Source organism: Cnephaeus nilssonii (assembly GCF_951640355.1).
Source record: "Cnephaeus nilssonii genome assembly, chromosome: 18".
Lineage (NCBI taxonomy): Eukaryota > Metazoa > Chordata > Mammalia > Chiroptera > Vespertilionidae > Cnephaeus > Cnephaeus nilssonii.
The window spans coordinates 317,717-341,152 of NC_137089.1; the positions used below are offsets into that span (position 1 = coordinate 317,717).

The 23,436-nt window shown below is 58.9% G+C and overlaps 3 protein-coding genes across 5 annotated transcripts in view; 1 reads left to right on the top strand and 2 right to left on the bottom strand.

The window, feature by feature from the left end:
• MROH1 (maestro heat like repeat family member 1) overlaps nt 1-10,247 on the bottom strand; it is a 39,976-nt gene extending 29,729 nt beyond the window's left edge. For all 3 annotated transcript variants that reach the window (XM_079796410.1, XM_079796409.1, XM_079796408.1), the window contains exons 1-7: nt 10,194-10,247; nt 3,513-3,615; nt 2,482-2,636; nt 2,225-2,370; nt 1,039-1,170; nt 383-545; nt 64-162 (exon numbers count right to left, since the gene is read on the bottom strand). In XM_079796410.1, coding sequence (XP_079652536.1) covers nt 64-162; nt 383-545; nt 1,039-1,170; nt 2,225-2,370; nt 2,482-2,503 — 562 coding nt within the window. In that variant the 5' untranslated portion in view covers nt 2,504-2,636; nt 3,513-3,615; nt 10,194-10,247. The remainder of the gene's footprint in view (nt 1-63; nt 163-382; nt 546-1,038; nt 1,171-2,224; nt 2,371-2,481; nt 2,637-3,512; nt 3,616-10,193) is intronic.
• Nucleotides 10,248-15,441: 5,194 nt separating this feature from the next.
• Nucleotides 15,442-18,250, top strand: LOC307114082 (testis-specific serine/threonine-protein kinase 5-like; the record flags this gene model as incomplete). The annotated part of the gene is given in 9 exon segments (XM_079796284.1): nt 15,442-15,645; nt 16,192-16,299; nt 16,467-16,669; nt 16,760-16,815; nt 17,059-17,191; nt 17,273-17,388; nt 17,748-17,882; nt 17,930-17,970; nt 17,972-18,250. Coding segments are annotated over 9 exon segments (1,275 nt in total).
• A 922-nt stretch (nt 18,251-19,172) lies between these two features.
• Nucleotides 19,173-21,383, bottom strand: HGH1 (HGH1 homolog). Its single transcript, XM_079796523.1, has 6 exons — nt 20,725-21,383; nt 20,554-20,654; nt 20,335-20,433; nt 20,051-20,142; nt 19,850-19,972; nt 19,173-19,765 (listed from the first exon to the last, which is right to left on the bottom strand). Exons 1-6 carry the CDS (start codon nt 21,366-21,368, stop codon nt 19,586-19,588), a joined length of 1,239 nt encoding a protein of 412 aa, XP_079652649.1. The 5' UTR covers nt 21,369-21,383; the 3' UTR covers nt 19,173-19,585.
• Between the last annotated feature and the right edge of the window lie 2,053 nt (nt 21,384-23,436).

A 23,436-nucleotide genomic window follows, 5' to 3' on the forward strand; every position in this document is an offset into this window, starting at 1 on the left:
AAGTCAGGCAGCACCCAGCCCCCACCCTTTAAAGACCCAGCTGCCCTGGAGGCCCCGACTTACCACAGCAGAACACCACCCTCATGGAATCGTGCTTGGCCATGCCCAGCATGGGCAGCATGGTGCTCAGAACCGACGTCAGGAAGGGCACCATGCCGAACACTGCAACAAATGGGCGTCACAGCAGCCCTGCGCCACCCTGCCTGTCTCCCCCACACCTCGTGCCCACCATACGCTGCAGGGCCTTGAGCTCTTTCTGCTCAGCCAAAGACAGGCGGTGAGGCTGCTGAGACAGGAGCAACCGCGGTGCCAACGGGGCTCAGAGGAACTCACAGCTCGCTTGAGAACGGGGTGAAGGGGTGGAGGCCAAGTCGACACCTACCATTGAAGACCGAGAGGTTGGCCAACGTCTGCACCACGAAGTAGTGCGGCAGGACCCCGGGCTGGAACTTGCCCAGCATCTCCTCCATCACCATGCCAACGAAGCGCTTGCCCACCGCCACGAGGACGCTGCTGGCAGCCTGCTGCCAGTCAGAAACCAGGTCCTGCAACCCCAGAGAAAACGTGACCTGTCATCCCAGCCAGGAAAAGGGTGCGGGCCCTCACCCTGCATTTGCCTGAGAGGCACAACGCACACCCTGCCCTCAGCGCGCTGTCTTCAGGCTCCCCAGTGAGCTCCTGCCAGAGACTCAAGCCCAGCGCCCGGTCCAGGCGCCACTGCAGAAGGAGCACAGCCCTGGGAGAAGGGACCCGCTGAGCCTGGCTCCACCCCCAAACACCGGGATGCGGGCACTGGTGCCCCTACATTCACTCGGAGAGCTTAGGAACTTTCTGCTTCGGTTTCCACCTCTGAAATGACAGGGCGGCCCTCCCCACCCAGGAGGGCGGTCAGTGTGCAGAACCGAGGGGCCAACCCGAGGCAGCCAGACCCAAACCCACATCCTAGCATGCTGGGCAAGAAAGAAGCCCCTGAGCCACGGCCACATCCAGCAGGGGCAGCGCATGGCCTCTGAGGGGGCTTGGCCAGCAGCCGCAGACCTTCGCCTTGGTCATCTCGCTGGAGGCCAGGAGGATGATGGCCCTGACCATGTCCTTGTCCAGCTCACTGATATGATTGCTCACGATTGTCTCCATGGCCCTCAGGATCATCGTCCGGTAAGGATGTGCCAGCTGAGGAGAGAAACCATTGAGGAAGGGCCTGGAAGGTGAGCTGAATGCCCAGGCACCCAGCCAGGGCCTCCAGCACTCTCCATGGGGGTTGCTCAAAACATCACCCCTCTCTCCCCCACACGGAGCGTCTTCCTGGCCCTCAGGACCTACTCAATGCCTTGCACATAAAAGAGGCACATGACCTTCAGAAGGGTCAGGTGACCTGTGCAGCCCAATGAAGAGCAGATGGCGAGCAGCGGATCCTGCCATCCCCGGTGTGGCGTTCTGAGCAGTGTGGTGAAACGCCACTCCGCCCCGGGTGTGAGTCCTCCCTCTGTCCAGTGCCTGCAGGGCCTTTACACTCCCCGCCGCGTGGCCACTGAGTAGCCACTGGTTCTCAGAGCGAAGGCTCTGGTGTTGAGTGCTTGGGTTCCAGTCACCCTCATTTTACTGAGTGAGGAACGGCCACAGAGCGCCGAAGCAGTGATGCTGACACGAGGTATGCCAGAGAGGCCGCGCTCCCCTTAAGTGGTGAAAGGTGTGGCTGTACAGTCTGTAGGAGGCAGCAAGGCGAGGCCTGCCCTCCTCCGCAGCCCCGAGGGTGTGCCCACCTCCCACCCCTGTCCACGTGCTCCTGTTATTGTAGTTGATGAAGGGCTTTCTCTCCCTTGGTTGGGACAGCACAGACCCTGGCAGGGAGAGCCATCCAGTCTCCACCAGTGAGTGAAAGGGGATGGCCACACTAGGCCTTGGCTCGCCAGCGCAGGAGCTGCCGTGCTGAAAACCCAGTCTTGGGATATACCAACCCCCAGCCCCACTCCCCATCCCAAATGCCTAGCCTGGAGAGAGCTTGGACTTTGGCCTTCTACCCAGTGCCTTCAGACACGGCCCCGCCCTTCAGACCCCAAGGCCCCGCCCCGCCCATAGCCCCACCCCAGGGGCATGTCCCGCCTCAAGGCCCCGTCCCCACAGTGCAGGCCCCGCCCCCAGAGCAAGCTGACCCCACACGCCCCGCCCACAGCCCTATCTCAATACACCGCCCCAAGAGCGGCCAGGCGTGCCCTGGTCCCCACACCTTTTCGTGCTGCCGCAGGTGCTCCTCGCAGGCGCTGAGCGTCTCCTCCGGCTGCGACTCCCCAAGGGCACACAGGGCGCTGCATACCTGCTCCTGCACCAGGGGGTCCTTGTCGGTGACGGAGTCCAGCAGGATGGTGGACAGCTCTGCAGTGACAAAGCCCACGCGCGTGCTCAGGCCGGTGGGAGGACTCAGACCTGGTGCTGGAGGGGTGGGGGTGGGGGGCGCCTCCAGGGCCGGCCCACCACTGCACTCACTCTTCACGTAGGGCTCGCTCATCGCGGGGGTCTCGGAGGTCTCGGCTTCCTCTCGCCCGGCATGAACATGGACAGCGCCTTCTCAAACCTGGCGTAACCAGGGCACAATACGGAATTCACAGCCTCCTCGATCGCATCGCGGGCAGTCACTATGTCTGCGAAAAGAATACAACTTCAACACGGGGCTCTGGGGCGGTCTCTGCTGTGCTCCGGCAGCTCGCAGGGAGGAAGGGCGCCCTCCCCGCCGCAGGTCCCAGCTCTCCTGTCCGGCACCCATGGTCCTGCAGCAGCTGTCGGCCCCCAAGGCCCATTCCTGGGCAGGCAAGGTCACTGCCTTCACCCACAGCACTGCCTTCATCTGAAGGGAGGCCAGGACGTACTAAGGCCTGGGGTCCTGGGGGTTTGTGTGCGGCAGGGAAACCTAACGGCCAAGAACAGGGCCCTGAGCCGCTCAGAGCCAGGATCCCCCAGGCGGAGATTAAGTGAGCCCCTGGGGGTTGAGGGGGGCTGGACGAGCAGCCCCTGAAACCGCAGTCCGCCCAGCCCCCCCGGCATTGGAGAGTGGCAACTTTCCAACATCAGGTGCCTCCCAGCACCAAACAGAACCACCTCCATTAACCGCGCCAGGGCCCCTGATCGACACGGCCGGCTCACCCTCAGGCCTGTCCCTCTCCCGGGAGCTGTAAGGGAAGCGGCCCAGGCCTGCGGGCGGCAGCCACCTGCTTCCTAACACACGTCCTCTACTCGCTGGTGACCCCTGCCCTTCATCCCTCCATCAGGGACTGCGGTGCTGCCGGTGTGGCTGTGCAAGGGCGGGAAGAGGCAGCATGGAAGCCCATGTGACCGGGGTGGGGGTGGGGGGTGGGGTGCTGGGGAATCACAAATAAGTGAGAATTCCGGTTCAAGATGGCAGATGGGTCCTACACATTCACCCGCCACCAAGACCTCAGGGAAGTGACAGGAGAGGGGTGTGTCTTAAGAGAATAAACTCACAAGAGCACTAGAAGACAAGAAAGATAAAATTAGCAGACCAGAAACTTCCAGGGATCCCAGGCGGACAGGAAGCAGATGGAGAAGGCTGGCTTGAAGAGGGTGGCATCCACTGGGCGTTTCTGCTTTCTTCCTGGAAAGCAGCTGAACATCACAAGGAAAACGAGACATAAAAATACGTATTCCATTTGGGCAGAGCAAGAAGGCAAAACCTCCAACCCCACAAGGCTGAGGGCGGAAAAGCACCATGGCTGTCAGGTGGTCCTGAGGTTCCTGAAACAGCCCACAGAACCCACTGCTCCAAGGCGGGCCCCCCCTGCATGGAACCCTAATCCTGAGGTCCCATACCCGGTCTGAGTCCAGGAGGTGGGCAGCCGTGCCTGGGCAGAGGCTTTGCCCCGTGAAAAGCCACAGCTGCCTGTCTCCAGTGCCTTCGACAAAACAAGGGCTAAACCAGCTCCAGCGCCACCCAGCTGGGAAGGCCTCTGACAGGAGTGCAAAGGGCTATGCTCAGCCAACCCAAACAGGAGCAAGCAAAACACGTCAGCGTAAGAGACGCCAGCTCCCAGCCCCATGGGCGTAAGGGACCCATTTTTCCTCCCAGCCAAACAACTGGAAAACTGGACAAAACAAATGGTGGTGGACTTCAGGAGTGAAGGGCGAGGAACCAGGGTCACCCAGCTCACCGCCAGGAGGCACTTCAGGCTGAGCTGCAATACACCTGAGGCTGAGGAGACGGCTGGGGGAGTCTGGGAGGCCTAGGTCCTGCGGGACTTGGTAGGCTCTGGGCCCAGAGAGAATCCCAGGGATCTGCACAGGGTCCCTTGTCCCTCGGCTGTTACACTGGGCAGTGCGGGGGAGCAGAATAATGTTCCCAAAGGTGCCCAGGCTGTCCTCTCCAGAACCTGTGACTATGGTAGGTTTTGGAGCAAAAGGGATCTAGCAGATGGGATTAAGGGTACAGACTGAGGTGGGGGTTCCCCTGGATTATGTGGGTGAGTCCAGACTAGTCACATGAGTCCTTAAAAGCAGACCACCTATCCCAGCTGGGGAAGGAGATGGCAGGAGGAGGCAGAAGCAGTCAAAGCGCCGGAAGGACTCGACCTTCCACGCCTGGCTTTGGGGGTGGAGGAAGGAAGCTCTGAGCCAAGGCACGTGGGTGGCTCCAGGAGCTGGAAACATCCCTCAGCTCAGAGCCAGCAAGCAAACAGGGACTTCAGTCCTACACACCGAGAACCAAGTTCTACCAACAACCTAGAACGGGAGGAAGCAGATCCTCCCCGGAGCCCCAGAAAGGAACTTTGCCCGGTGAGATCCCTGGCAGACCACTGACCTCAAGGGCTTTAAGACAGTATCTAGCCCAGTGATGGGCAACCTTTTGAGCTTGGTGTGTCAAACTTCGCCAAAAAACTGAGCATAACTCGGGTGGTGTGTCACTTTGAGGAAAAAAACATTATTTCGCAAATGTTTCATCCTCGGCATGCGGCCGCCTCAGTGGCTGTGTGTCATCAGAAATGGCTACGCGTGTCAGTGCTGACACGCATGTCATAGGTTCGCCGTCACTGATCTAGCCGAAACCGGTTTGGCTCAGTGGATAGAGCGTCGGTCTGTGGACTGAAACGTCCCAGGTTCGATTCCGGTCAAGGGCATGTACATTGGTTGCGGGCACATCCCCAGTAGGGGTGTGCAGGAGGCAGCTGGTCGATGTTTCTATCTCATCGATGTTTCTAGCTCTCTATCCCTCTCCCTTCCTCTCTGTAAAAAATCAATAAAATATATATATTTTTAAAAAGACAGTATCTACCCAGCCAGTGTGGCTCAGTGGTTGAGCATCAATCCATGAATAGGAGCTCACGGTTGGATTCCCAGTCAGGGCACATGCCCAGGTTGTGGGCTGGTTCCCCAGTGTGGGGCATGCAGGAGGCAGCCAATCAATGATTCTCTCTCCCTCTCCTTTCTCCTCTGAAATCAATTTTAAAAAATTGTAAAAAAAAGAAAAGATAATACGTGTCTGCTGTTTAGGCGGCGATGTTTGTGGTTCCTTGTTATAGCAGCCTTAGAAAACTAATGCAACAAAGATTGGGGACAGGTGTACCCAATGTTGGAGAAGAAAGCCCCAAGGCTGCGGAGAGCCACCAAACAGGTGAGCAGAAACAATCCCTTGAGCTCCTGGCCAGAGGGGAAAGCACCAGAACGCCCATCGCAGCAGGAAGAGCACACAGAAAACGTGCCTCTCCCTGGCCAGTGTGGCTCCGTGGTTTGGCATCATCCTGTGCACCAAAAGGTTGCCAATTTGATTCCGGGTCAGGGCACATGCTGGGTTGTGGGCTCGATCTCCAGTAGGGGGCGTGCAGGAGGCAGCCGATGGATGTTTCTCACATTGCTGTTTCTTTCTCTCTCCCTTCCTCTCTCTCTAAAAATCAATAAACTATTCTTTTAAAAATTAAATTAGAATAAAAAAGATTTGCCTGGGGTGTTTCGTCTTGAAGGGTGTCTGCTGGCTTCTGTTCTGAAAGGGCTGCATTTAATACCAGTCTCTGCAGGTGCCCCTCATCATGCTCTCCACCACTCAAACTGATAATCACTGGCCTGGTTGCCAAGAATAATGCAGAAAGGATATTCAAGTAGAATCTGTAGACGTTTGTGATTATTTCTGGTATTACGTGTTTCTTCGTTCATGAGCTGATGGTCATTTATGAAAGATACTGGGAGTCAGAGGAAATCACCATGATTCAACCCAAATTACCGGGGTGCTTCATTAACATGGATCAAATTGTTGCCTCAGTAAGGAAGAAACTGAAACTTAGGATGGTCTTAAACCTGGACATCTCTGAGCCTTTTTAAAGTCTCTTGAGCATTTTTTAAATAGAAATAAATTCTGGCTTTACAAAAATAAAAATAAAAAATTGCCGCAGTAAAGAATGAAATGAGTCCTACACTAAACACCACGGTCTCAGCTAACAAAGCCAAAAGCAGGGCCTAGAAGGGTCAAACCACTCCCAAGAAACTTAGCCACATCCCAGCTCCAAGCTCAGGAGCAACAGGAACACGAAGCTATCCAACAGGGTAAAACAGCAATGTCTGACGTCCAATAAAAATGACCAGGCATTCAAAGAAGCAAATATACATACAACCCATAACGAGGGTGAACCAATCGGTGCAAACTGACTGGAAATGATGCAGAGGAAAAAATTAGTAGACAAGAACATGTAGGCAGTTGTTATAACTGTATTTCATATATTCAAGAAACCATGGGCAACCTGGCCAGGCAGGTTGCTTAGAGCATCCTCCCGATATCCCAAGATTGAGGGTTCAAGCCCTGGTCAGGGCACATACGAGAATCAACCGATGAATGCATAAATAAGTGGAACAACAAATCGATGTCTCTCTCTCTCTCTCTCTCTCTCTTTCTCTCCTCTCTCCTCTCTCTCTTTCCCACTCCCTGCCTCTCTCTCTCAAAAAGAAATCAATAAAGTAAAAAACTTTAAAAAGAGTTTTTTAAAAAAAGAAGTCATAGACAAGTCTGAATATGTTAACATGAAGTTAAAGTGGAAGGATGGAAAAGAAAAATGAAGCTGATACTGGTCATAAGAAAACTGGAGTGTCTACATTAATATCAGGCAAAGTAGATTTCAGAGACATACAACCCTAAACATTTATGCATCTAATAATAGAGCTTCAAGATACACAAAGCCAAAACTAATAAAAATGCAAGGAGAAATACACATATCCAAATTATAGTAGAGGTTCCAACACTCCTCTCTTGATAAGGAAGAAATAATACCAACTCTAAACAAATTCTTCCAGGAAAATGAAAAGTAAGGGAATACTTCCCAATTGACTGAGGCCAGCATTAGTTTGATAACAAAACCAGACAAAAATAATAAAGAAAACATAAGAATTAAAACTATAGACCAATATCCTTCACAGATACAAATGCAAAAATTCTGAACAATATTTTATCAAATCACATCCAACAACATGTAAAAAAGGATAATATATCATGACTAAATGGGGTTTATCCTATGAATACAAGGTTAGCTCAGTATTTTTATGTGCAGCCAATGTAATTCACAGTAACAGACCAAAAGCGAAAAACTAAATACGGACAGTCCCTGACTTACGATGCTTCAACTTACAATTTCCCAGTTTTCGAAGGGGGGAAAAGCAACCATATTCAGTAGAAACTGTCCTTAGACTTTAACTTTGATGTTTTCTCGGGCTTGTGATACATGGCACTGGGCAGGGGCAGAGAGCACAGCTCCTGGGCAGCCACGGGCACACAGGGTAGACAGCCAACACTCCACAGTGTAGACTTCAATGCATTTTAAGTACATGTTTTTATTGATTTTAGAGAGAGGCCGGGGTCTGCAGGAGGACACTGCAGCCAGAGGGAAAACACCAGAACTCCGGGGATGACAGCCCACGGGCCTGCTCTCCGCCGACAGACCTGTGACTGTGAGCACGCTGATGGCAAAGCGAGGCACACGTCAGTGCTGACACTGACAGCGCCAGCACCTCCATCTGCATGGCGGAGGGGTCTGGGGAACACCGGTAGTTAGCAGCTACTTAGTGGTGGGGCAGGACTCAACCAGGACCGGCTCCCACCGGCTCCACCCCATGGCCAGGTCATGGGGGCAGGCCTTCCCTCCCTGCATCAGACACAGGAGTCAAGAACCAGCTTCTTCCGTGCTCAGGCACGCATCCAACTGCCTTTAGCCAACGCCCCCAGGCACCGTCTCGGCATATTCCCACAGCGCCCCCCGCCCCCCCATGCAGCACAGGCTCACAGGCCCGGGGACCCTGCATTGGGACTGCGGCCACAGCCCAGGGGCAGCCGTGAGTCTGTCTGGAGGGCTGGTGTGCTGGTGTGCTGGGGAGCCTGGGAAGTCAGGACCCAGTTCTGGGTCAAGGGGATGCCCCCCACAGCAGGCCCTCCTGACTTCCCCTCCTGGTGGAGCCGGAGACCCAGTCAACTCCCAGAATCACCAGCAAGAACCTGGGCTGTCGTGGCTCAGGGCTTCCCCCTCTCCCCCCAGAACCCTGCTGCTCCACACAAGCCATCAGGCAACCCCCAAGCCAGGACCCCGCAGCTCCGTGAAGAAAGCACATTTCTCATGGCGTCCAGCGGCCAGAATCCCCTGAGCACAGAAGCCACAGGGCCTTCCTGGAGCCCCGACCTGGAGGGGGTCCCGCAAAGCTGGTGCAGGGGCCGCTGAGCACCCACAGGCAGCAGCCCCACGGCTCACCTGGGCCCCGGGGACCGGGTCTCCTGCTTCCAGGCACCTGGGCCCCTCGGGCTCCACCTCCGGGTCCCCCTCGGACACCGACACCCCCAGGAGCCCGCACACAAGACGCCATCCCACAGCAGGGCCATCAGAGACGGGCTGGGGCCCTGCCGTCCACTCGCAGACACACACCTGCCCCGTGCAGCGCCAGGCAGCCCGCCAGGCACACGCATGTGCTCTGCATCTCACACATGAGCACCCACACTGGACACCCACAGAGACCCCGCGAGGACAGGGGTGCCGGGAAGCCCAGGCAGCTCCGCTCAGGTCACTGGGCTCTGACACCAACGGGAGGCCCAACACCTGCCTGCTCCCTGGGGGGGCGCCAGGCCCAGGGCGCAGAGCGGGGACAGCGCACCCGGCCCTGCGGGCGCCGGACTGTGAGTGCCCGGCAACCACCCCACCCGCGGGTCCCTGCGCGGCCTCCTGGGGCCCAGCGCCCACGGGGCGCCTTCCCCTGGACCCCTCGCCGCCCAAGCCCCACAGCGCCCACGGGCTCGCCCTCGCCACCTCCCTGCCTCCCCCGCCACCGCCAGCACCTCCCTCCCGGGGCCTCCTTCTCCCCAGCACCCCGGCCAGCACCCCCTTCCAAAGGTCCTGCCTCCAGGGCCCACCCCTCCAGGGACGCCGCACAGCTCACACCGGGCCAGGCCGCTCCCGGGATACCCCTGCGCCCTCGGCCCCCCTCTTCCCCCCACCCCCACCCCCGCTGGCGAAGGGGAACCTCTGCGAGGCTGCAGGCAGGACTCCCTGCCCCCCCCTCCAGAGCCCTCTCCTCCGGCCTCCCGCTGCGGGAACCAGAACCCCAATCCCGGCCGGGGGCCCGGACGGCGCTGGCCCAGCACTGCCAAGCGCTCGCCTGGTGAGGTCTGGCCCCCGCCCCGCCCGCGGCCGGCCTGACCCGCAGCCCTCGTGACCCGCCGAACACCTGCCTCTCGGCCGCGCTTCCTTCGGGTCCCAGGGAGAAGGGACAGGATGCAGGGCTCCACGCTCTGGGGCTCGGGCGGTTTGGGCTCAGCTTCACACACAGAGGGCCCCCATGTGCCCTTGGGGGAGCAGGAACGTGGGCCCCAGGCCCCGGGGAGGTGACAGGCGCTAGGACGACTGGGGCCCTCGCGCCCTCCGCGCAGGGGACGTGCACCGCACCGGCGTGAGGAAGCGGGCGGGAGGCAGCGCCCCGAGCCTCTTCCGGGTGGTGACGCGGCCACCTGGCCCCGCAGGGACCTGGCGCACCTGAGCCCGGAGGGGGGCGGGCTCGGTCCCGCAAACCCGGTACCTCCCCGCGCTCCCTGGTGACCTTGGGGAGGCGCCCCCCTGACCCGGCCTCCAGCGCGACCCGGACGAGGCGGCACCCCCAGCTCTCGGGCCCAGGCTTCCCCGAGGGGCGTCTCCCCGAGCGAGGGCCGAGGGCCCCGGTCCCCGCCCGCCGTTTACCTCAGGAGCAGCGGCCGCCGCGGCCGGGGTGCAGCCCTCCCGCCCTGCCGCGCGAGAGTGGGCGGGGCTTCGTGTTGATCCCGCCCCCCGGCCGCTCTTCGCCAACCGAGGCCCGGCGCGCGGCGTTCCGGGCCCGCCCCCATGCGATCTCAACGCTCATTGGTCGGAGGTGCGTCCCTCTCGCTCTCTACACCCCGCCCACCGAGCCCCAGCGAGCAGCAGTGCGCAAACTCCGCCCCGCGCGCGGCCCCGCCCCGGGCGGCCCTGGGCCGCGGCTCCTGACTGTTGGCTCCAGCGCAGGTTCGGGCCGGCACTGCGCAGGCGCGGGTTTCCTCCGTGCGGGACGCGGGCTCCTTGCTCACGCTCTTCCGTGTCCCCCCGGACACTTACACCCCCACGATCCCCCCACACAAGACACCGTCCCGCACAGCAGGGAACCCATCAGGGACGCGGGCTCGGCGCGTGATTGCGCCCAAAGCCGGTCCACTCGCAAACACATACCTGACCCAGTACACATGCCGGGTGGCCCGACCTGGGCACACGCGGGCACTGTGCTCTGTATCCCACCCATGAGCACGCACACTGAACACCCACAAACCAACACGCACCGGAGAGCCCGAGGCCACCGACCTCTCCGCCAACAGGTACTGGGTGTACCGGTTAATAGTGCGGATTAACCATCAACCGTTAATAATGCAGATTTTGTAATCGAAGAAAACACGATAATTTCAAGAGAAACATCAAAAGTGCTTCATTCAAAGTAATGTCCATCGCTAGCTACACATTTCCCCCATCTTTCAGGGAATTGGTGGGTACCGTCCCAATAGAACTTTTCTTGTTTGAGGCAGACCATTCAGAGACCCCATTTTCCACTTCTTTGTACGTTTTGAAGTGCTGCTCAGAAAGTGTGTGCCATCGATGGGAACAAGTGGTCATCTGAAGGAGCAAGGGCTGGTGAATATGGCGGGTGGGTTCATACTTCCCAGGCGAGATCTTTTAACATGTCTTTAACTGGTTTTGAAGTGTGTGATGCTGCGTCATCATGAAGCAAAATTACTTTGCCGTGTCTTTTGGTCCATTCTGATAGTTTTAGGATCAAAGCGTGGTTCAAATTGATTAATTGTTGTCGGTAGCGATCAGTATTAACGGTTTCACCTGGTTTTAGAAGCTCATAATACACCACACCTTCCTGATCCCACCAAACGCAGAGCATTGTCTTCTTTCTGAAGCCATTTGGCCTTGCAGTCCATGTTGATGGTTGACCTGGATCAACCTATGATTTTGTGCGTTTGGGATTCTCCAAATAAATCCATTTTCATCGCCAGCCCCAATTTGATGCAAAAAAGACTTGCTTTCGTGCCATTGAAGCAACATTTTACTGATGACCATGCGGTTTTCCATTTGTCTTTCGTTCAGTTGATGTGGCACCCATTTTCCTTCCTTTAAAATCTTTCCCTGCCGAAACCGGTTTGGCTCAGTGGATGGAGCATCGGTCTGCGGACTGAGGGGTCCCAGGTTCCATTCTGGTCAAGGGCATGTACATTGGTTGCGGGCACATCCCCGGTAGGGGGTGGAGGCAGCTGGTCGATGTTTCTCTCTCATCGATGTTTCTAGCTCTCTGTCCCTCTTTCTCTCCCTTCCTCTCTGTAAAAAATCAATAAAATATATTTTAAAAACTGTCTTAAAATCTTTCCCATTGTTTGTACACGATTGGAAATTGCTGAGCAACGTTAAATCTTTCTGCAAGTTGTTTTTGAGTTTGACACGCATCTTCATCCAATAATGCTTGTCATTGTTGATCTTCAAACTTTTTCAGTTGACCTGGACGTTCTTTGTCTTTCACATCAAAATCATCACTTTTAAAGCATTTAAACCAGCATTCCCAAGTATCTTAAGATGGAGCATGTTCACCATAAGCTGCCCGAAGTATACGATAGCTTTTAACAGCACTTTTCTTCAAAATACAATAATGAATTAAAACTGCCCACAAATGCTTTTTTTTGGGCACGAAATTCAACAAATATCTATGATGTTAACACCTTCAGAAAATTTGACATATGAAGTTTAGAAGCTTGTTGTCAATACAACAAAATAGCATACATATCAAATCGCATATATCAACATATGTGTAACTCCATCTATTGAAAAAAATCTGCATTGTTAACCGGTACACCTAGTACACACACACACACATGCACACGCACACACACACACGCACACGCACGCACACACACGCACACACACACACATGCACACACACGCACACGCACACACAGGAGGCCAGCAGACCCCGGAAGTGAAGAAGAGCAGTTCTCTTCCTTCGGGGCCTTGGGTCTGGAGAGGCAGACAAGACAATACACAAGTAAAGACCCATAAGACACACGATGTGCTATAAGGGGGTGCCGTCCGGCCAGGGAGAGGGGCCCGTGTTCTGGGCAGAGACACTGGCACCTGCAGAGACCCCGAGGCTGAAATCGCCTGGATGTGTTCACAAACCAAACTAAAGGAGCAAGTGACATTCTAGCAGCTCAGGAAGTGAGCAGCGCGTTTGGAGAAGGAAGTGGTCAGCGGCAGGACATCCAGGGTGCAACAAGTGTCTGCAGAGAGCTGTGGGCGAGGTGGCAAAGTGGGGCTCCAATATGAGGGCAGGTGGCAGCTTAACAGTGAGGGGAGGGGCATTCTTCCACAGAGAGGACTTCAGGCTGTTTCTTTTGTTTTTAATATATTTTTTATTGATTTCAGAGAAAGAGGGAGAGGGAGAGAGAAACATCGATGATGAGAGAGAATCATTGATTGGTTGCATGCAATCCAGGCATGTGCTCTGACCGGGAACTGAACCGTGATCTCCTGGTTCATAGGTCGATGCTCAACCACTGAGCCACGCCAGCCAGGCCAGCCTGTTTCTTTTGTAGGGACGGGACAGAACTCGGATGGCTGAGTGAGGGGCTGACAGATGGGGCTGGCACCTCAGAAAGAGCCCCAACCCCAACCCCAACCCCCCAACTGGCTGGAGGGGAGAGGTCAAATAGCACATGTGGAAGTTGCCAGGGACGGGGACAGGAGGCTTCTCCCAAGCTCAAGGCTGGACGGCCTGCTCTCCTGCAGAAGCCCTGCCCATGCTCCCCGTGGCCAGTGCCCGGCCTGCCCTGCTGGCCCCGCCCCCTCCCCAACTCAGCCAGACTCCAGTCCCCAAGCGCACACACACTGCCAAGCACTAGCACAGGTGTCATCTAACTTCTATTAAATTGCTAAGCCCATCTCCCTTCCACACCGTCAGCTCTACGACAGGCCCATATCTGCTCTTTGCCCAGCCTGCGTTGGGTGCACAGTGCACGTCCCTGGAATGGAGGGGTGACCTAGGGTGCAGAGCAAGAGGAGGGTAAGACGGACTTTGCAGAAGGAGGGTGGCTGAGGCTGGGGACCGACTTTCTGGCCTCCAGTGTGTCCCCACGTTTTCCCCTTGAGCTGCTCTAGCTCTAGACAGGGCCCCTCTCCACACCTTCCAACCCCTGAGTGGCAACCCCATCTTAAATCCTCCCAGGCCCGGCCGGTATGCTTCACCTGAGCATCAACTCATGAACCAGCAGGTCAGGGTTCGATTCGTGGTCAGGGCACATGCCGGGTCGTAGGCTCCATCCCCAGTACGGGGCGTGCAGGAGGCAGCCAATCAAGGATCCTCTCATCATGGATGTTTCTCTCTCTCCCTCTCCCTTCCTCCCTGAAAAACAAAAACAAAAGCAGGTTAGCCCTCTGCTTGGAATACTGGAGTGGCTGCTCTTTTCCTCACCTCCAATCGGCAACAAACCAGCTAGTTTATCCACAGTTGCTATATTCTAGGCCCGTGGTGGGCGAACTCATTAGTCAACAGGGTCAACAACAGGACAACGATTGAAATTTCTTTTGAGAGCCAAATTTTTTAAACTTAAACTTCTTCTAACGCCACTTCTTCAAAATAGACTCGCCCGGGCCGTGGTATTTTGTGGAAGAGCCACTCTCAAGGGGCCAAAGAGCCACATGTGGCTCGCGAGCCGCAGTTTGCCGGCCGCTGTTCTAGGCAATTTTCCAGACATAGGCTGTGGGTGAGTAAGGGAGTAGCAAACACAAGCCTTGCTCCCAAACAGCTCCCAGTCCAACAGGGATGAAAAACTTAGCCTCGGCCTCCCAGGCAGAGCATTCCCAGGCCTGCCCTGCAGCAGGCACGCCCCACCTACCAGGAGTCCCAGTGGGGGACAAGTCAGGTCCACAGATACCCAGCTCCACCACGCCCAGGCCCTGTGGGACACTCCCAGAGCCGCCGTCTTCCGTCCGTGCCATCCAGTTCATGGCAGAGAGACTGCGTATTGGGGCCTCAGTCCTGTCACCTGTAAAATGGGCATCACCTGGCTATGCTCCGATTTTAGATCCTGAATGTGCACTGCCTGCCTCCTGGGTCAGGCACATCAGGTGTGGTCTGTGCTATGAGGGGGGAGGTGCGCCTACTACGGCCGCTTTGCACGGCACCTGGCATGCAGTAGGCACTCAATAAATGTCACCTGCTACTCCCTTTGCTCACGGTGCTCACAGAAGACTCTCGAGGGCAGGAGAAGGCAGGGCCATGTTGGCTGCTCTCTCCGGAAGCTGCAGGGATTGGGGTGGGCCCAGGGCGCCACACTTCCTTGGGGCTGTGTCCTTGAGTCTGCAGAGAGCTCCGGGGGCCTTTGCTGGGCAGGAGAAGCTTCCAGGCCTCAGCAGAAGAAGGCCAGTGCTCCCCTCCCCCGGCTGCCAGCCTGGGGCCCTCCCAAAGGACAAGGGGTGCAGTTAAGATAGCTGCTGGCAAGTGTTGTCCTTTCCCCCTGACGCTAGCCCTCAGGGGTTCTCACCACAGAGGGGGCCCCTACGCAGGACAGGGCTGGTTTCAGCAAGATGCTCTCGACAGGCAGGTGCTGGGGACAGAAGGGCACCCCCTTTGAGGGCACAATGCAGGTGCAGTTCTAGAACCCTTCCTTCTAGAACCTTCCCTTCTTCCCCGGAGCTGGCCCTCCCCACAGCCTCAGTCCCCACCCTGAGCTCTCAGCCCTGGCCACTCCCCTGCCTCTGCCCCAGTCCCAGCAAAGCCTCCCAAAGCCACGAGGGGGTGCAGATCCTGCCTGGCCTCCTGCGGCCCTGTCACCCCAGTTCCTCAGACACAAGTCAGGCCTCTGTCAAGCCCTCCCCCTTCCCCTCCCAAGAGCTGGACAGCCCCAGCTCCGTCCACAGCGCCCTGCCCTCCATGAAGGGCAACGGCAGGCGGAAGCCGGACCAGCGAACCTTCATGGCCCAGGTGCGTGAGTGCAGGGACAAGGGCTACCTGCTCTCGTCCAAGAAGATCGGCTCCGGGGCCTTCTCCAGAGTCTACCTGGCCTACGCCACGCAGGAGCGCATGCAGCACAACCCCAGGCTGGCCTCCGACCTGCGGGGCAAGCGCCACAGCATGGTAAGGCAGCCGCCTGCTCCCGGGCCCAGGGCTCGGGGTATCCTCCAACCCAGCCCTCGTGGGCCCCATCCTAACCCTTCACAGGCACCTCCCAGCGCTCCGGCGTTCTCCCCATCAATCCTCCCTGGAGGCCAGGCTCCCACAGGCTGGCTGACCACTTGGAGTTCTCGGATCCCCGAGGAAGTGCCGGACAGGAGGGAGGAAAAGGTCGGCGCTGTCTCCCAGGACTCTGCTTACCCCAGGCGTCCTCCAACTACGGCCCGCGGGCCACAAGCGGGTGTTTTTGCCGTTTCGTTTTTTTACTTCAAAATAAGATATGTGTAGTGTGCAAAGGAATTTGTTCATAGTTTTTTTTTTAAACTGTAGTCCGGCCCTCCAACGGTCTGAGGGACAGTGAACTGGCCCCCTGTTTAGAAAGTTTGAGGACCCCTGGCTTACCCCCTCCCCCCCACACCAATGTCGGCACTGTGCACAAAGGACCTGGGACCTGCCCTGTCACCCCCTGCCCTGTGGCCCGCCCACAGCCGCTCCCCCCCGCCCCCGCAGGTGGCCATCAAGATCGTCTCTACTGCCGAGGCCCCCGTGGAGTTCGCCCAGAAGTTCCTGCCCCGAGAGATCTCGTCCCTCAATGCCACCTACAAGCACTTGAATGTGGTAGGCAGAGACCCCCAGCTGTCTGACCCCATCCCGCCCACCCCCTGCGCCAGCCCTCACCATGCCTGCCGCCCACCCAGGCCTGCCTCCTTCCCCAACCTGGCACCCCAGTCTCGGGCACCGGAGGTCCCTTCCTGGGGTGCTAGCAGGCGGGTGGGGTCCCGCAGGTGCAGCTGTACGAGACCTACCACAACAGCCAGCGTGCCTACCTGGTCCTGGAGCTGGCCGGCCGCGGCGACCTGCTGGAGCACATCAACACGGTGTCGGACCGCCGCCGCTGCCCGGGGCTGGAGGAGAAGGAGGCCCACAGGCTGTTCTGGCAGCTGGTCAGCGCCGTGGCCCACTGCCACAGCTCGGGCGTCGTGCACCGGTGAGGGTGCCCGCCCCAGCCCACCCCTGCCTGCACAGAGAGGCGGCCCACTGAGCCCAGGCCCAGCCCCACCTGTGCTTCCCCATGCAGGGACCTGAAGTGTGAGAACATCCTGCTGGATGACCAAGGGTTCCTGAAGCTGACAGGTGAGCGCAGCCCAGCTCCCACCTGGCCCAGGCCTGTGCTGACTGCTGACCCAGACACCCACCTGCCGGAGGCCCCCAGCCGCCACTGGTCTGCTCCAGACTGGCTTGACCTTCCACCCTCCCAGGAGGCCTGCCCCCCCACCTTGCCTACAGCCACCCTGCAGGCACCCCCACCCCCCATGCCCACCTCCCTCACCCCCCTCCCCGTTGCCCCGCCGGCCCCGCCCCCCGCCCCCTGCACAGACTTCGGCTTCGCCAACCAGTCGGCGCTCAAGAACGCGCTGCTGAGCACCTTCTGCGGCTCCGTGGCCTACACGGCGCCGGAGATCCTCATGAGCAAGAAGTACAACGGGGAGCGGGCGGACCTGTGGAGCCTGTGAGTGTGCCCCGCGGGCACCCCGGCGGGCCAGGACCCGGGGCGGGGCGGGGGGCGGGCCCGAAGAGCCCCCGCCCCCAGAGGTGTCATCCTCTATGCCATGGTGACCGGAAAGCTGCCCTTCAAGGAGCGCCGGCCGCGCCGCATGCTGCTCCTGATGCGCCGGGGCCCCGCCTTCCCGCCCGGCCTGTCCCCAGGTGAGCCGGCCGCCCGGGTCCCGCCCCAGTCCCAGCGGGAGACCTGGGCCGGCGGGGCCGTTCTGCGCCAGGAAGAGGGTAACAGAGGTCAGACTCACGGGGCACCCCTCACCCCACCCCTCCCGCCTGCTGGTGAGGGGGAAGCTGGGGGAGGGGTGGCCACCCTAAACTGGAAGCCGAGGGCAGGCTGCCCGGCTCCGTGCCTGTCTCCCCTTCAGTGACGGGGCGGGGGGAGGCGGGGGGTTCAGTTGACACCTCCGAGCGGCCCTGTTGGCGGGGGATGAGCACCAGCTGGGCGGGGGAGGCGAGAGGGCAGCGGCGAGGGGGCAGGCGCTGCAGCCGTGAGCCCTCGCCCCCAGAGTGCCAGGACCTGATCCGCGCGCTGCTCCAGCTGCGCCCATGCGCGCGCCCGGACCTGCAGCAGGTGGCCGCTCACCGCTGGATGCTGCCCGCCCCGCCCGCGCTCTTCCGCGCGGTGCTGGGCGCGGCGCCAGGTGGGGCGGTGCCCGAGGGGCGGGCGGGAGGGCTGGCTACCCCTCAGCGCCCAGCCTGACCCCCCAATGCGTCCCCAGCAGAGAATCCGGCGGAGCCCAGAGAGGACTCCAACCCCACCAGGCCGCTTCTGCAGCTGCGTCGCCCCCAGCAGCAGGGGACCCCCAAGAGTGCCTCTGGCCCAGCGCCCCAGCCCCCGGGGGCCCGCCCTAGCCGAGGGGCGTGGTCTGCCTCTGCTGGGCTGGGGCTCCAGAGCTTGGCGAAGGCCTGCCTCGGGGTGGGCGTCTCCAGGCGGCCCCCTTCGCTGTGCGCGCTGGGGCACCACCTGGTCAGCGAAGGGCCGTGGGTGGACAGGGTGGAGGCCAGATAAACCGTTTCTTCTGTGGAGCCGAGGTGTGAACCAGCGGCCTGGGGGAACTGGCGAGCCTCCTGAACTAGGGAGAAGTCCACACGCCCACAGGCCAGAGCTTTAACGGGGGGGGGGGGAGGGGGAGACACCAGGCACCCGTGAGCACTGGCCTCCAGGGGCCAGCAGGGGTGGAGCAGACCTGCGGCTTGGGGAACAGCAGGGGACAGAGGACATGAGGGTGGCAGTGCTGGGGACCCCGGGGGAGTCTTGCTGGGCTACAGCACCAGGGTGCCGGGTCCTGGGAGGCAGTACTTGGGTGCTATGCACAAGATGGCACTAAATGTGGTGAGAGCCCAGGAAGGGAATATAGAGGGTGAGGGCCACACTGACAGCCCACCAGGGACCGCCCATGTGACTACTTGGAGGATGCAAAGCAGGGGGACCACCCATGGGGGAGGAGGGGGGACTGGTCTTGTGCTGGTGGGGAGCTGCGGGAACAGGGTCTGGGTTGAGTGGAAAGGGGGAGAGGATGAAGGGGAGGCAGCACCCCGCGAGTGCTCCAAGGACAGGCTGGGGGGGGGGGGCGGGCAGGGGGCAGCTCTAGGAGAGTCCAGGGACAGCCTGCAGCTGGTGAAGGTCTCAGGTCAGGCCATGGAGGCTGAGGGTCAGCAGAGGGCCCAGGTGGAGGGACGTGGGTGGGACTGGCAGGAAGGGGCACTGCTTACACCTGCCTAGGCCTGGTCCCCGGTGGGAACCCTGGGACTGGGAAGCGCCCGCCGGCCCCTCAGGCTGCCATGTCCAGGCCCACCACCACCGGGCTGGGGAGGAGGCGTGTGGCTCCCGGGCCATCCCACTGGAGGCACCTGAGAGCCACAGGACCTGGCCAGCTCCTCCGAACAAGTTGCATTTAAAAATATACATATTTTTATTGATTTCAGAGAGGAAGGGAGAGGGAGCGAGAGAGAGAAACATCAGTGATGAGAGAGAATCACGATCAGCTGCCTCCTGCTCGCCCCATGCTGGGGATGGAGCCCGCAACCTGGCTCAATGTGCCCTGACCTGACCGGGAATCAAACCGCGACCTCCTGGTTCATAGGTCAATGCTCAAGCACTGAACCACGCTGGCCAGGCACCAGCTGCATTTCTGCTCAAGCAACAGGGCACAGGGAGGTGCCCGCAACCCTCCAATGTCTAAGGGGCCTTAGCCCTAGAGCCCTCAGCACGAGCCCAGAGCTTAAGTGTAGCTCTGCTTCTCAGGAGGGCACAGCCTCGAAGCAAAGTGACCCAGAGGCCTGCAGGACGGCCTGGTCTGATGGGCTCGTCAAGGTGGGCCTGGCAGTGGTCTGTGCAGGTGCCTCAGGTGGGGGCAGCCCCCTCCGCGTGTGGCTCTGGAGATAGTTCCTGCTCCCGCTGCTCCCGCTCCTGCTGCTCCTGCTCCTGGCGGTCCAGCTCCTGCAGCTGCCGCTCCACATCCTCAGGCACCTGCACTTCCAGCAGGTTTTCCATGCCACGCTCCGGCTCATCCCCAATAAGCACCTGCAGCAGCGGAGGCAGGTGAGCAGGCGCTGGCACACCGTGGGCATGCCCACTCCCTCCCCTCCCCCCCAACGCTGCACCCACCTGGATGAGTTTCTCACAAGTCCCCCGCACATCAGACTCAGGCTCCCAGCTGTGCAGCTCTCGGAGAATCAGGTAGGCTCCCTGGTCCCTCACCTGCCGCCGCCCAGGTGCTGTGGCCGTCAGCTGAGAGAGAGCAGACATTAGCCAGATGTCAGTGTACGTGTTGGGGGGCGGGGTTCCCGCAGCGGGACCCCTGCTCACCAGCATGATGGCCTCAATGAGCATCTTCCGGATGTCAGCGTCAGGCTCCCGCTGCTTGTCTGGCGGCAGGTACTGCAGGTCCACGGGCAGGCCTAGGGGTGAAGGCGCGAGTCCCTGGGTCGCTGTGCTGGGCCACCAGGCCAGACCCCCCCTTTGTCAGCCCCATCTATGCTCAGCCACTAGCACTAGGAGGTTTCAGAAGGGGCCCTGATGGGGACAGTCCCCCCCCTCCCACTACTGTCCTCCCCTCCTGCCAAGCCTGAGGCTCCACCTAAGCCACTCACGCTCCATCTCCTCCTCAGAGAAGTCCTCAGGCCCGGCCAGGGGCAGGAGCAAGAAGGGGAGAATGTCCACCTCGGGCCCCAGCAACCATTTGTGGTGTCCTGGAGGGGGTAAGAGACAGGGATGGGGGCCACTCCAGTCTAGAGGGGCCCTAGAATTCAGTCTCCCCCTCCATTGCCTCCCACCGCAATGCCCCCCCACACCCTGCCGCCGCCACTCACGGTGCTCGAAGCAGCAGTTTCGCAGCGTCCCCACGACCCCGCCCCTGCGCACTGTGGAGTCTGGGTACTGGGTGAGGGGCAGCAGCCGCTGGACCACGCACCTGAAGGGAGGGGCCACTCAGTGCTGCCCCTGCTCACTCCCCGCCTCCCCGCGGGCCTCATGGGGCTCACCTGTCCGGGTCCAGCAGGAAGGCCCTGGCCGCGGGACGCTGGCTGAGGTTGGAGAGCACTGGCCCCAGGTAATGCAGGGGCGCGCGGGCGTTGTAGCCGGGCGTGCACAGCGCGCGCACCAGCCGCTCCAGGCCGGCCTCCCCGGGCTCCGCGGCCGTCAGCGCCTCCATCAGCGAGGCACACGGCGCCGGCTCGCGGCTGAGGTTGGCCAGCACGGCGGCCGCCTCCTCCGCCCAGGGCCACTGCGGGTCCAACGCGCGGCCGAGCAAGCGGGCGGGCAGCCCGGGCGCAGCCGCCAGCAGCGACTCGTGGAGGCTGGGGTCGGCGGCCAGGTTGACGAGGGCGCGGGCGGCGTCGCGGGCCGGGGCCGGGGCGGGTGCCGCCGCCAACTCCACCAGCGCCCGCAGGAGCGCCGCCTGCCCAGCCAGCAGCGTCCGGCCCGGCCCCGAGCCCGTCAGCGCCAGCACGTGCCGCGCCGCCGCCTCCTGCAAGTCCGCCCGCGCGCCGGGCGCCAGGAAGGGCAGGAGCTTGGCCGCCTCCGCCTCCGCCTCCGCCTCCGCCTCCGGAGTCAGCGACCCCGCGGTGCCAACGCCGCCGGCCCGCGAGACCGCGTCCGCCGCAGCCTCCCCCGAGCCTCCCCGCATCTCGCGATGGCCCGGGAAGCTCGGCCCGGGTCTGTGCGCCCCGCCCCGCCCCTGGGTCCACGGCTCCGCCCACCAGGAACACGGAAGCCATGGAGACCAATCCGAGGCCGAGGACTCCGTGAAAAGGGCGGGGCCAGCGTGTGGGGCGGGGCTACGCCGAGGCGCGGAGCATTGTGGGACTGGGTGCTGGCCGCTTACGGGACCTTGGGGCTCCTTTAGGCACAGACATCGGGGCCCCTCTGTGGCACCTTCCTCTCCCATCTTGGGCTGGGCAGAGGCCCATCTTCGCTGGAAGAGACGATCAATGACATCGACTTGCCAGTGTTAGGCCAGCCTTGCGTTCCTAGCCTAACCCCGTTTTGTTCATATATTTTCATTTTTATATATATTATATATATATTAAAATATACTTTTTATTGATTCTAGGGAGGAAGGGAGAGGGACAGAGAGAGAAATATCAATGAGGAGAGAGAGAATCATGGATTGGCTGCCTCCTGCACGCCCCCTACTGGGGATCGGGCCGACTGCGTCCTTGCCTGGAATCGAACCCCAACCCTTCGGTCCTCAGGCCGACGCCCTATCCACTGCGCCCAACCAGCTAGGGAGACCTCTCTTCTTTCCTATTATAAGGTTTCCCCATTTATCCTTTGTCGTGGGTTTTGTACTTTACCTTTACATGGTTACAAGCCCCTTAAAAGATGGATATTGCCCTAACTGGTTTGGCTCAGTGGGTAGAGCGTCAGCCTGCAGACTGAGGGGTCCCGGGTTCCATTCCGGTGAAGGGCTTGTACCTTGGTTGCGGGCACATACCCAGTAGGGGGTGTGCAGGAGGCGGCTGATGGATGTAAAAAATCAATAAAAAATATATTTTATATAAAAAAAGATGGATATTATTTTTATCTACACGGAGGGCTAAGATGATACCCCTAGGATCAGTGACGCCCAGGAGACCCACTCTCGGGCAACAGCATGCCCCTGACGCCTGTAGGTAATAGGCCCAGGAGCTGGGATTGGCCCCGGACACAGACCCATGAGAAGGGCACTCCACAGCCGCCATCCCAACGTAACCTGTCCCTTGGGAGCTGAGGAAGAGGGTGCCCTCCTTGCCAAGGGAACTCCATGCTCCCCACACACAGATCTAGCCCATAAAAGCAGAACGTGTCTCGGGAAATGAAGTGAGGTGTTGTGGCTCACATAGGTAAATGGTGCCCTCTGGTGGGCACTTTTGAGTGAGACAAAAATGTGCACCTTCAGGGCCCACTTGTAGTCCAGAAGTGTTGACAGAAATCACCAGCTAGGGAGCTTTAAATATTTCCAAGATAAATGAAAAGGTAAAAATAAAAAAATAATTTTAAAGTTAAAATTACAAGAGTTGGCCAGGCTGGCGTGGCTCAGTGGTTGAGCGTCAATCCATTTTTTTATTCAGCAAATATGTCTATCTTTCCCTTCTAAGTGTTCTGGTTACCTTCTGGTACATCTGTAGTTTTATTCCTACATTCCAATACTCAAACCGTCTGAAGGTTTCTCCTGTCAATAATGTGAGGAAGGGGTCCAGCTTTGTTTTCTGTCTGCATGCCCTGTGCTGAGCTGGTCCTACGTGTTGAGATGTACTAATTAATTTCATCCTCACAGCAGTCCTGTGAGGTGTCCCCCTTTCATAGATGGGGAAACTGAGGCTTACAGTAACTCACCTAAGATCACACAGGAAGTGGAGTAAACATTTTTCTTCTATTTCGACTTCTATAGTGAAAATCCCATTCTGGCTTTTTGTACAATTTTTTTCCATTAGGTTGTGTGATTTTTCTTGTTATTGATTTGTAGAAGTTCTATGTTTTGGAGGTGAGTCATTTTTAGTTACATGTGGCCTGCCTTTTCACTCTTAATGCTATATTTCAGTTAACAGATTTCTTAATTTAAAAATAATTGCATATTGATATGTATTTTAAAATATTAATATTTTTATTTATGGTTAGTGGTTTTTTTTTTTACCTGTTTACACTTGCCCTACTTTCTCATATGGTTGTTTTGTTTGTTTGTTTTTTGGTATTGTTTTTGTTAATTCTCACCT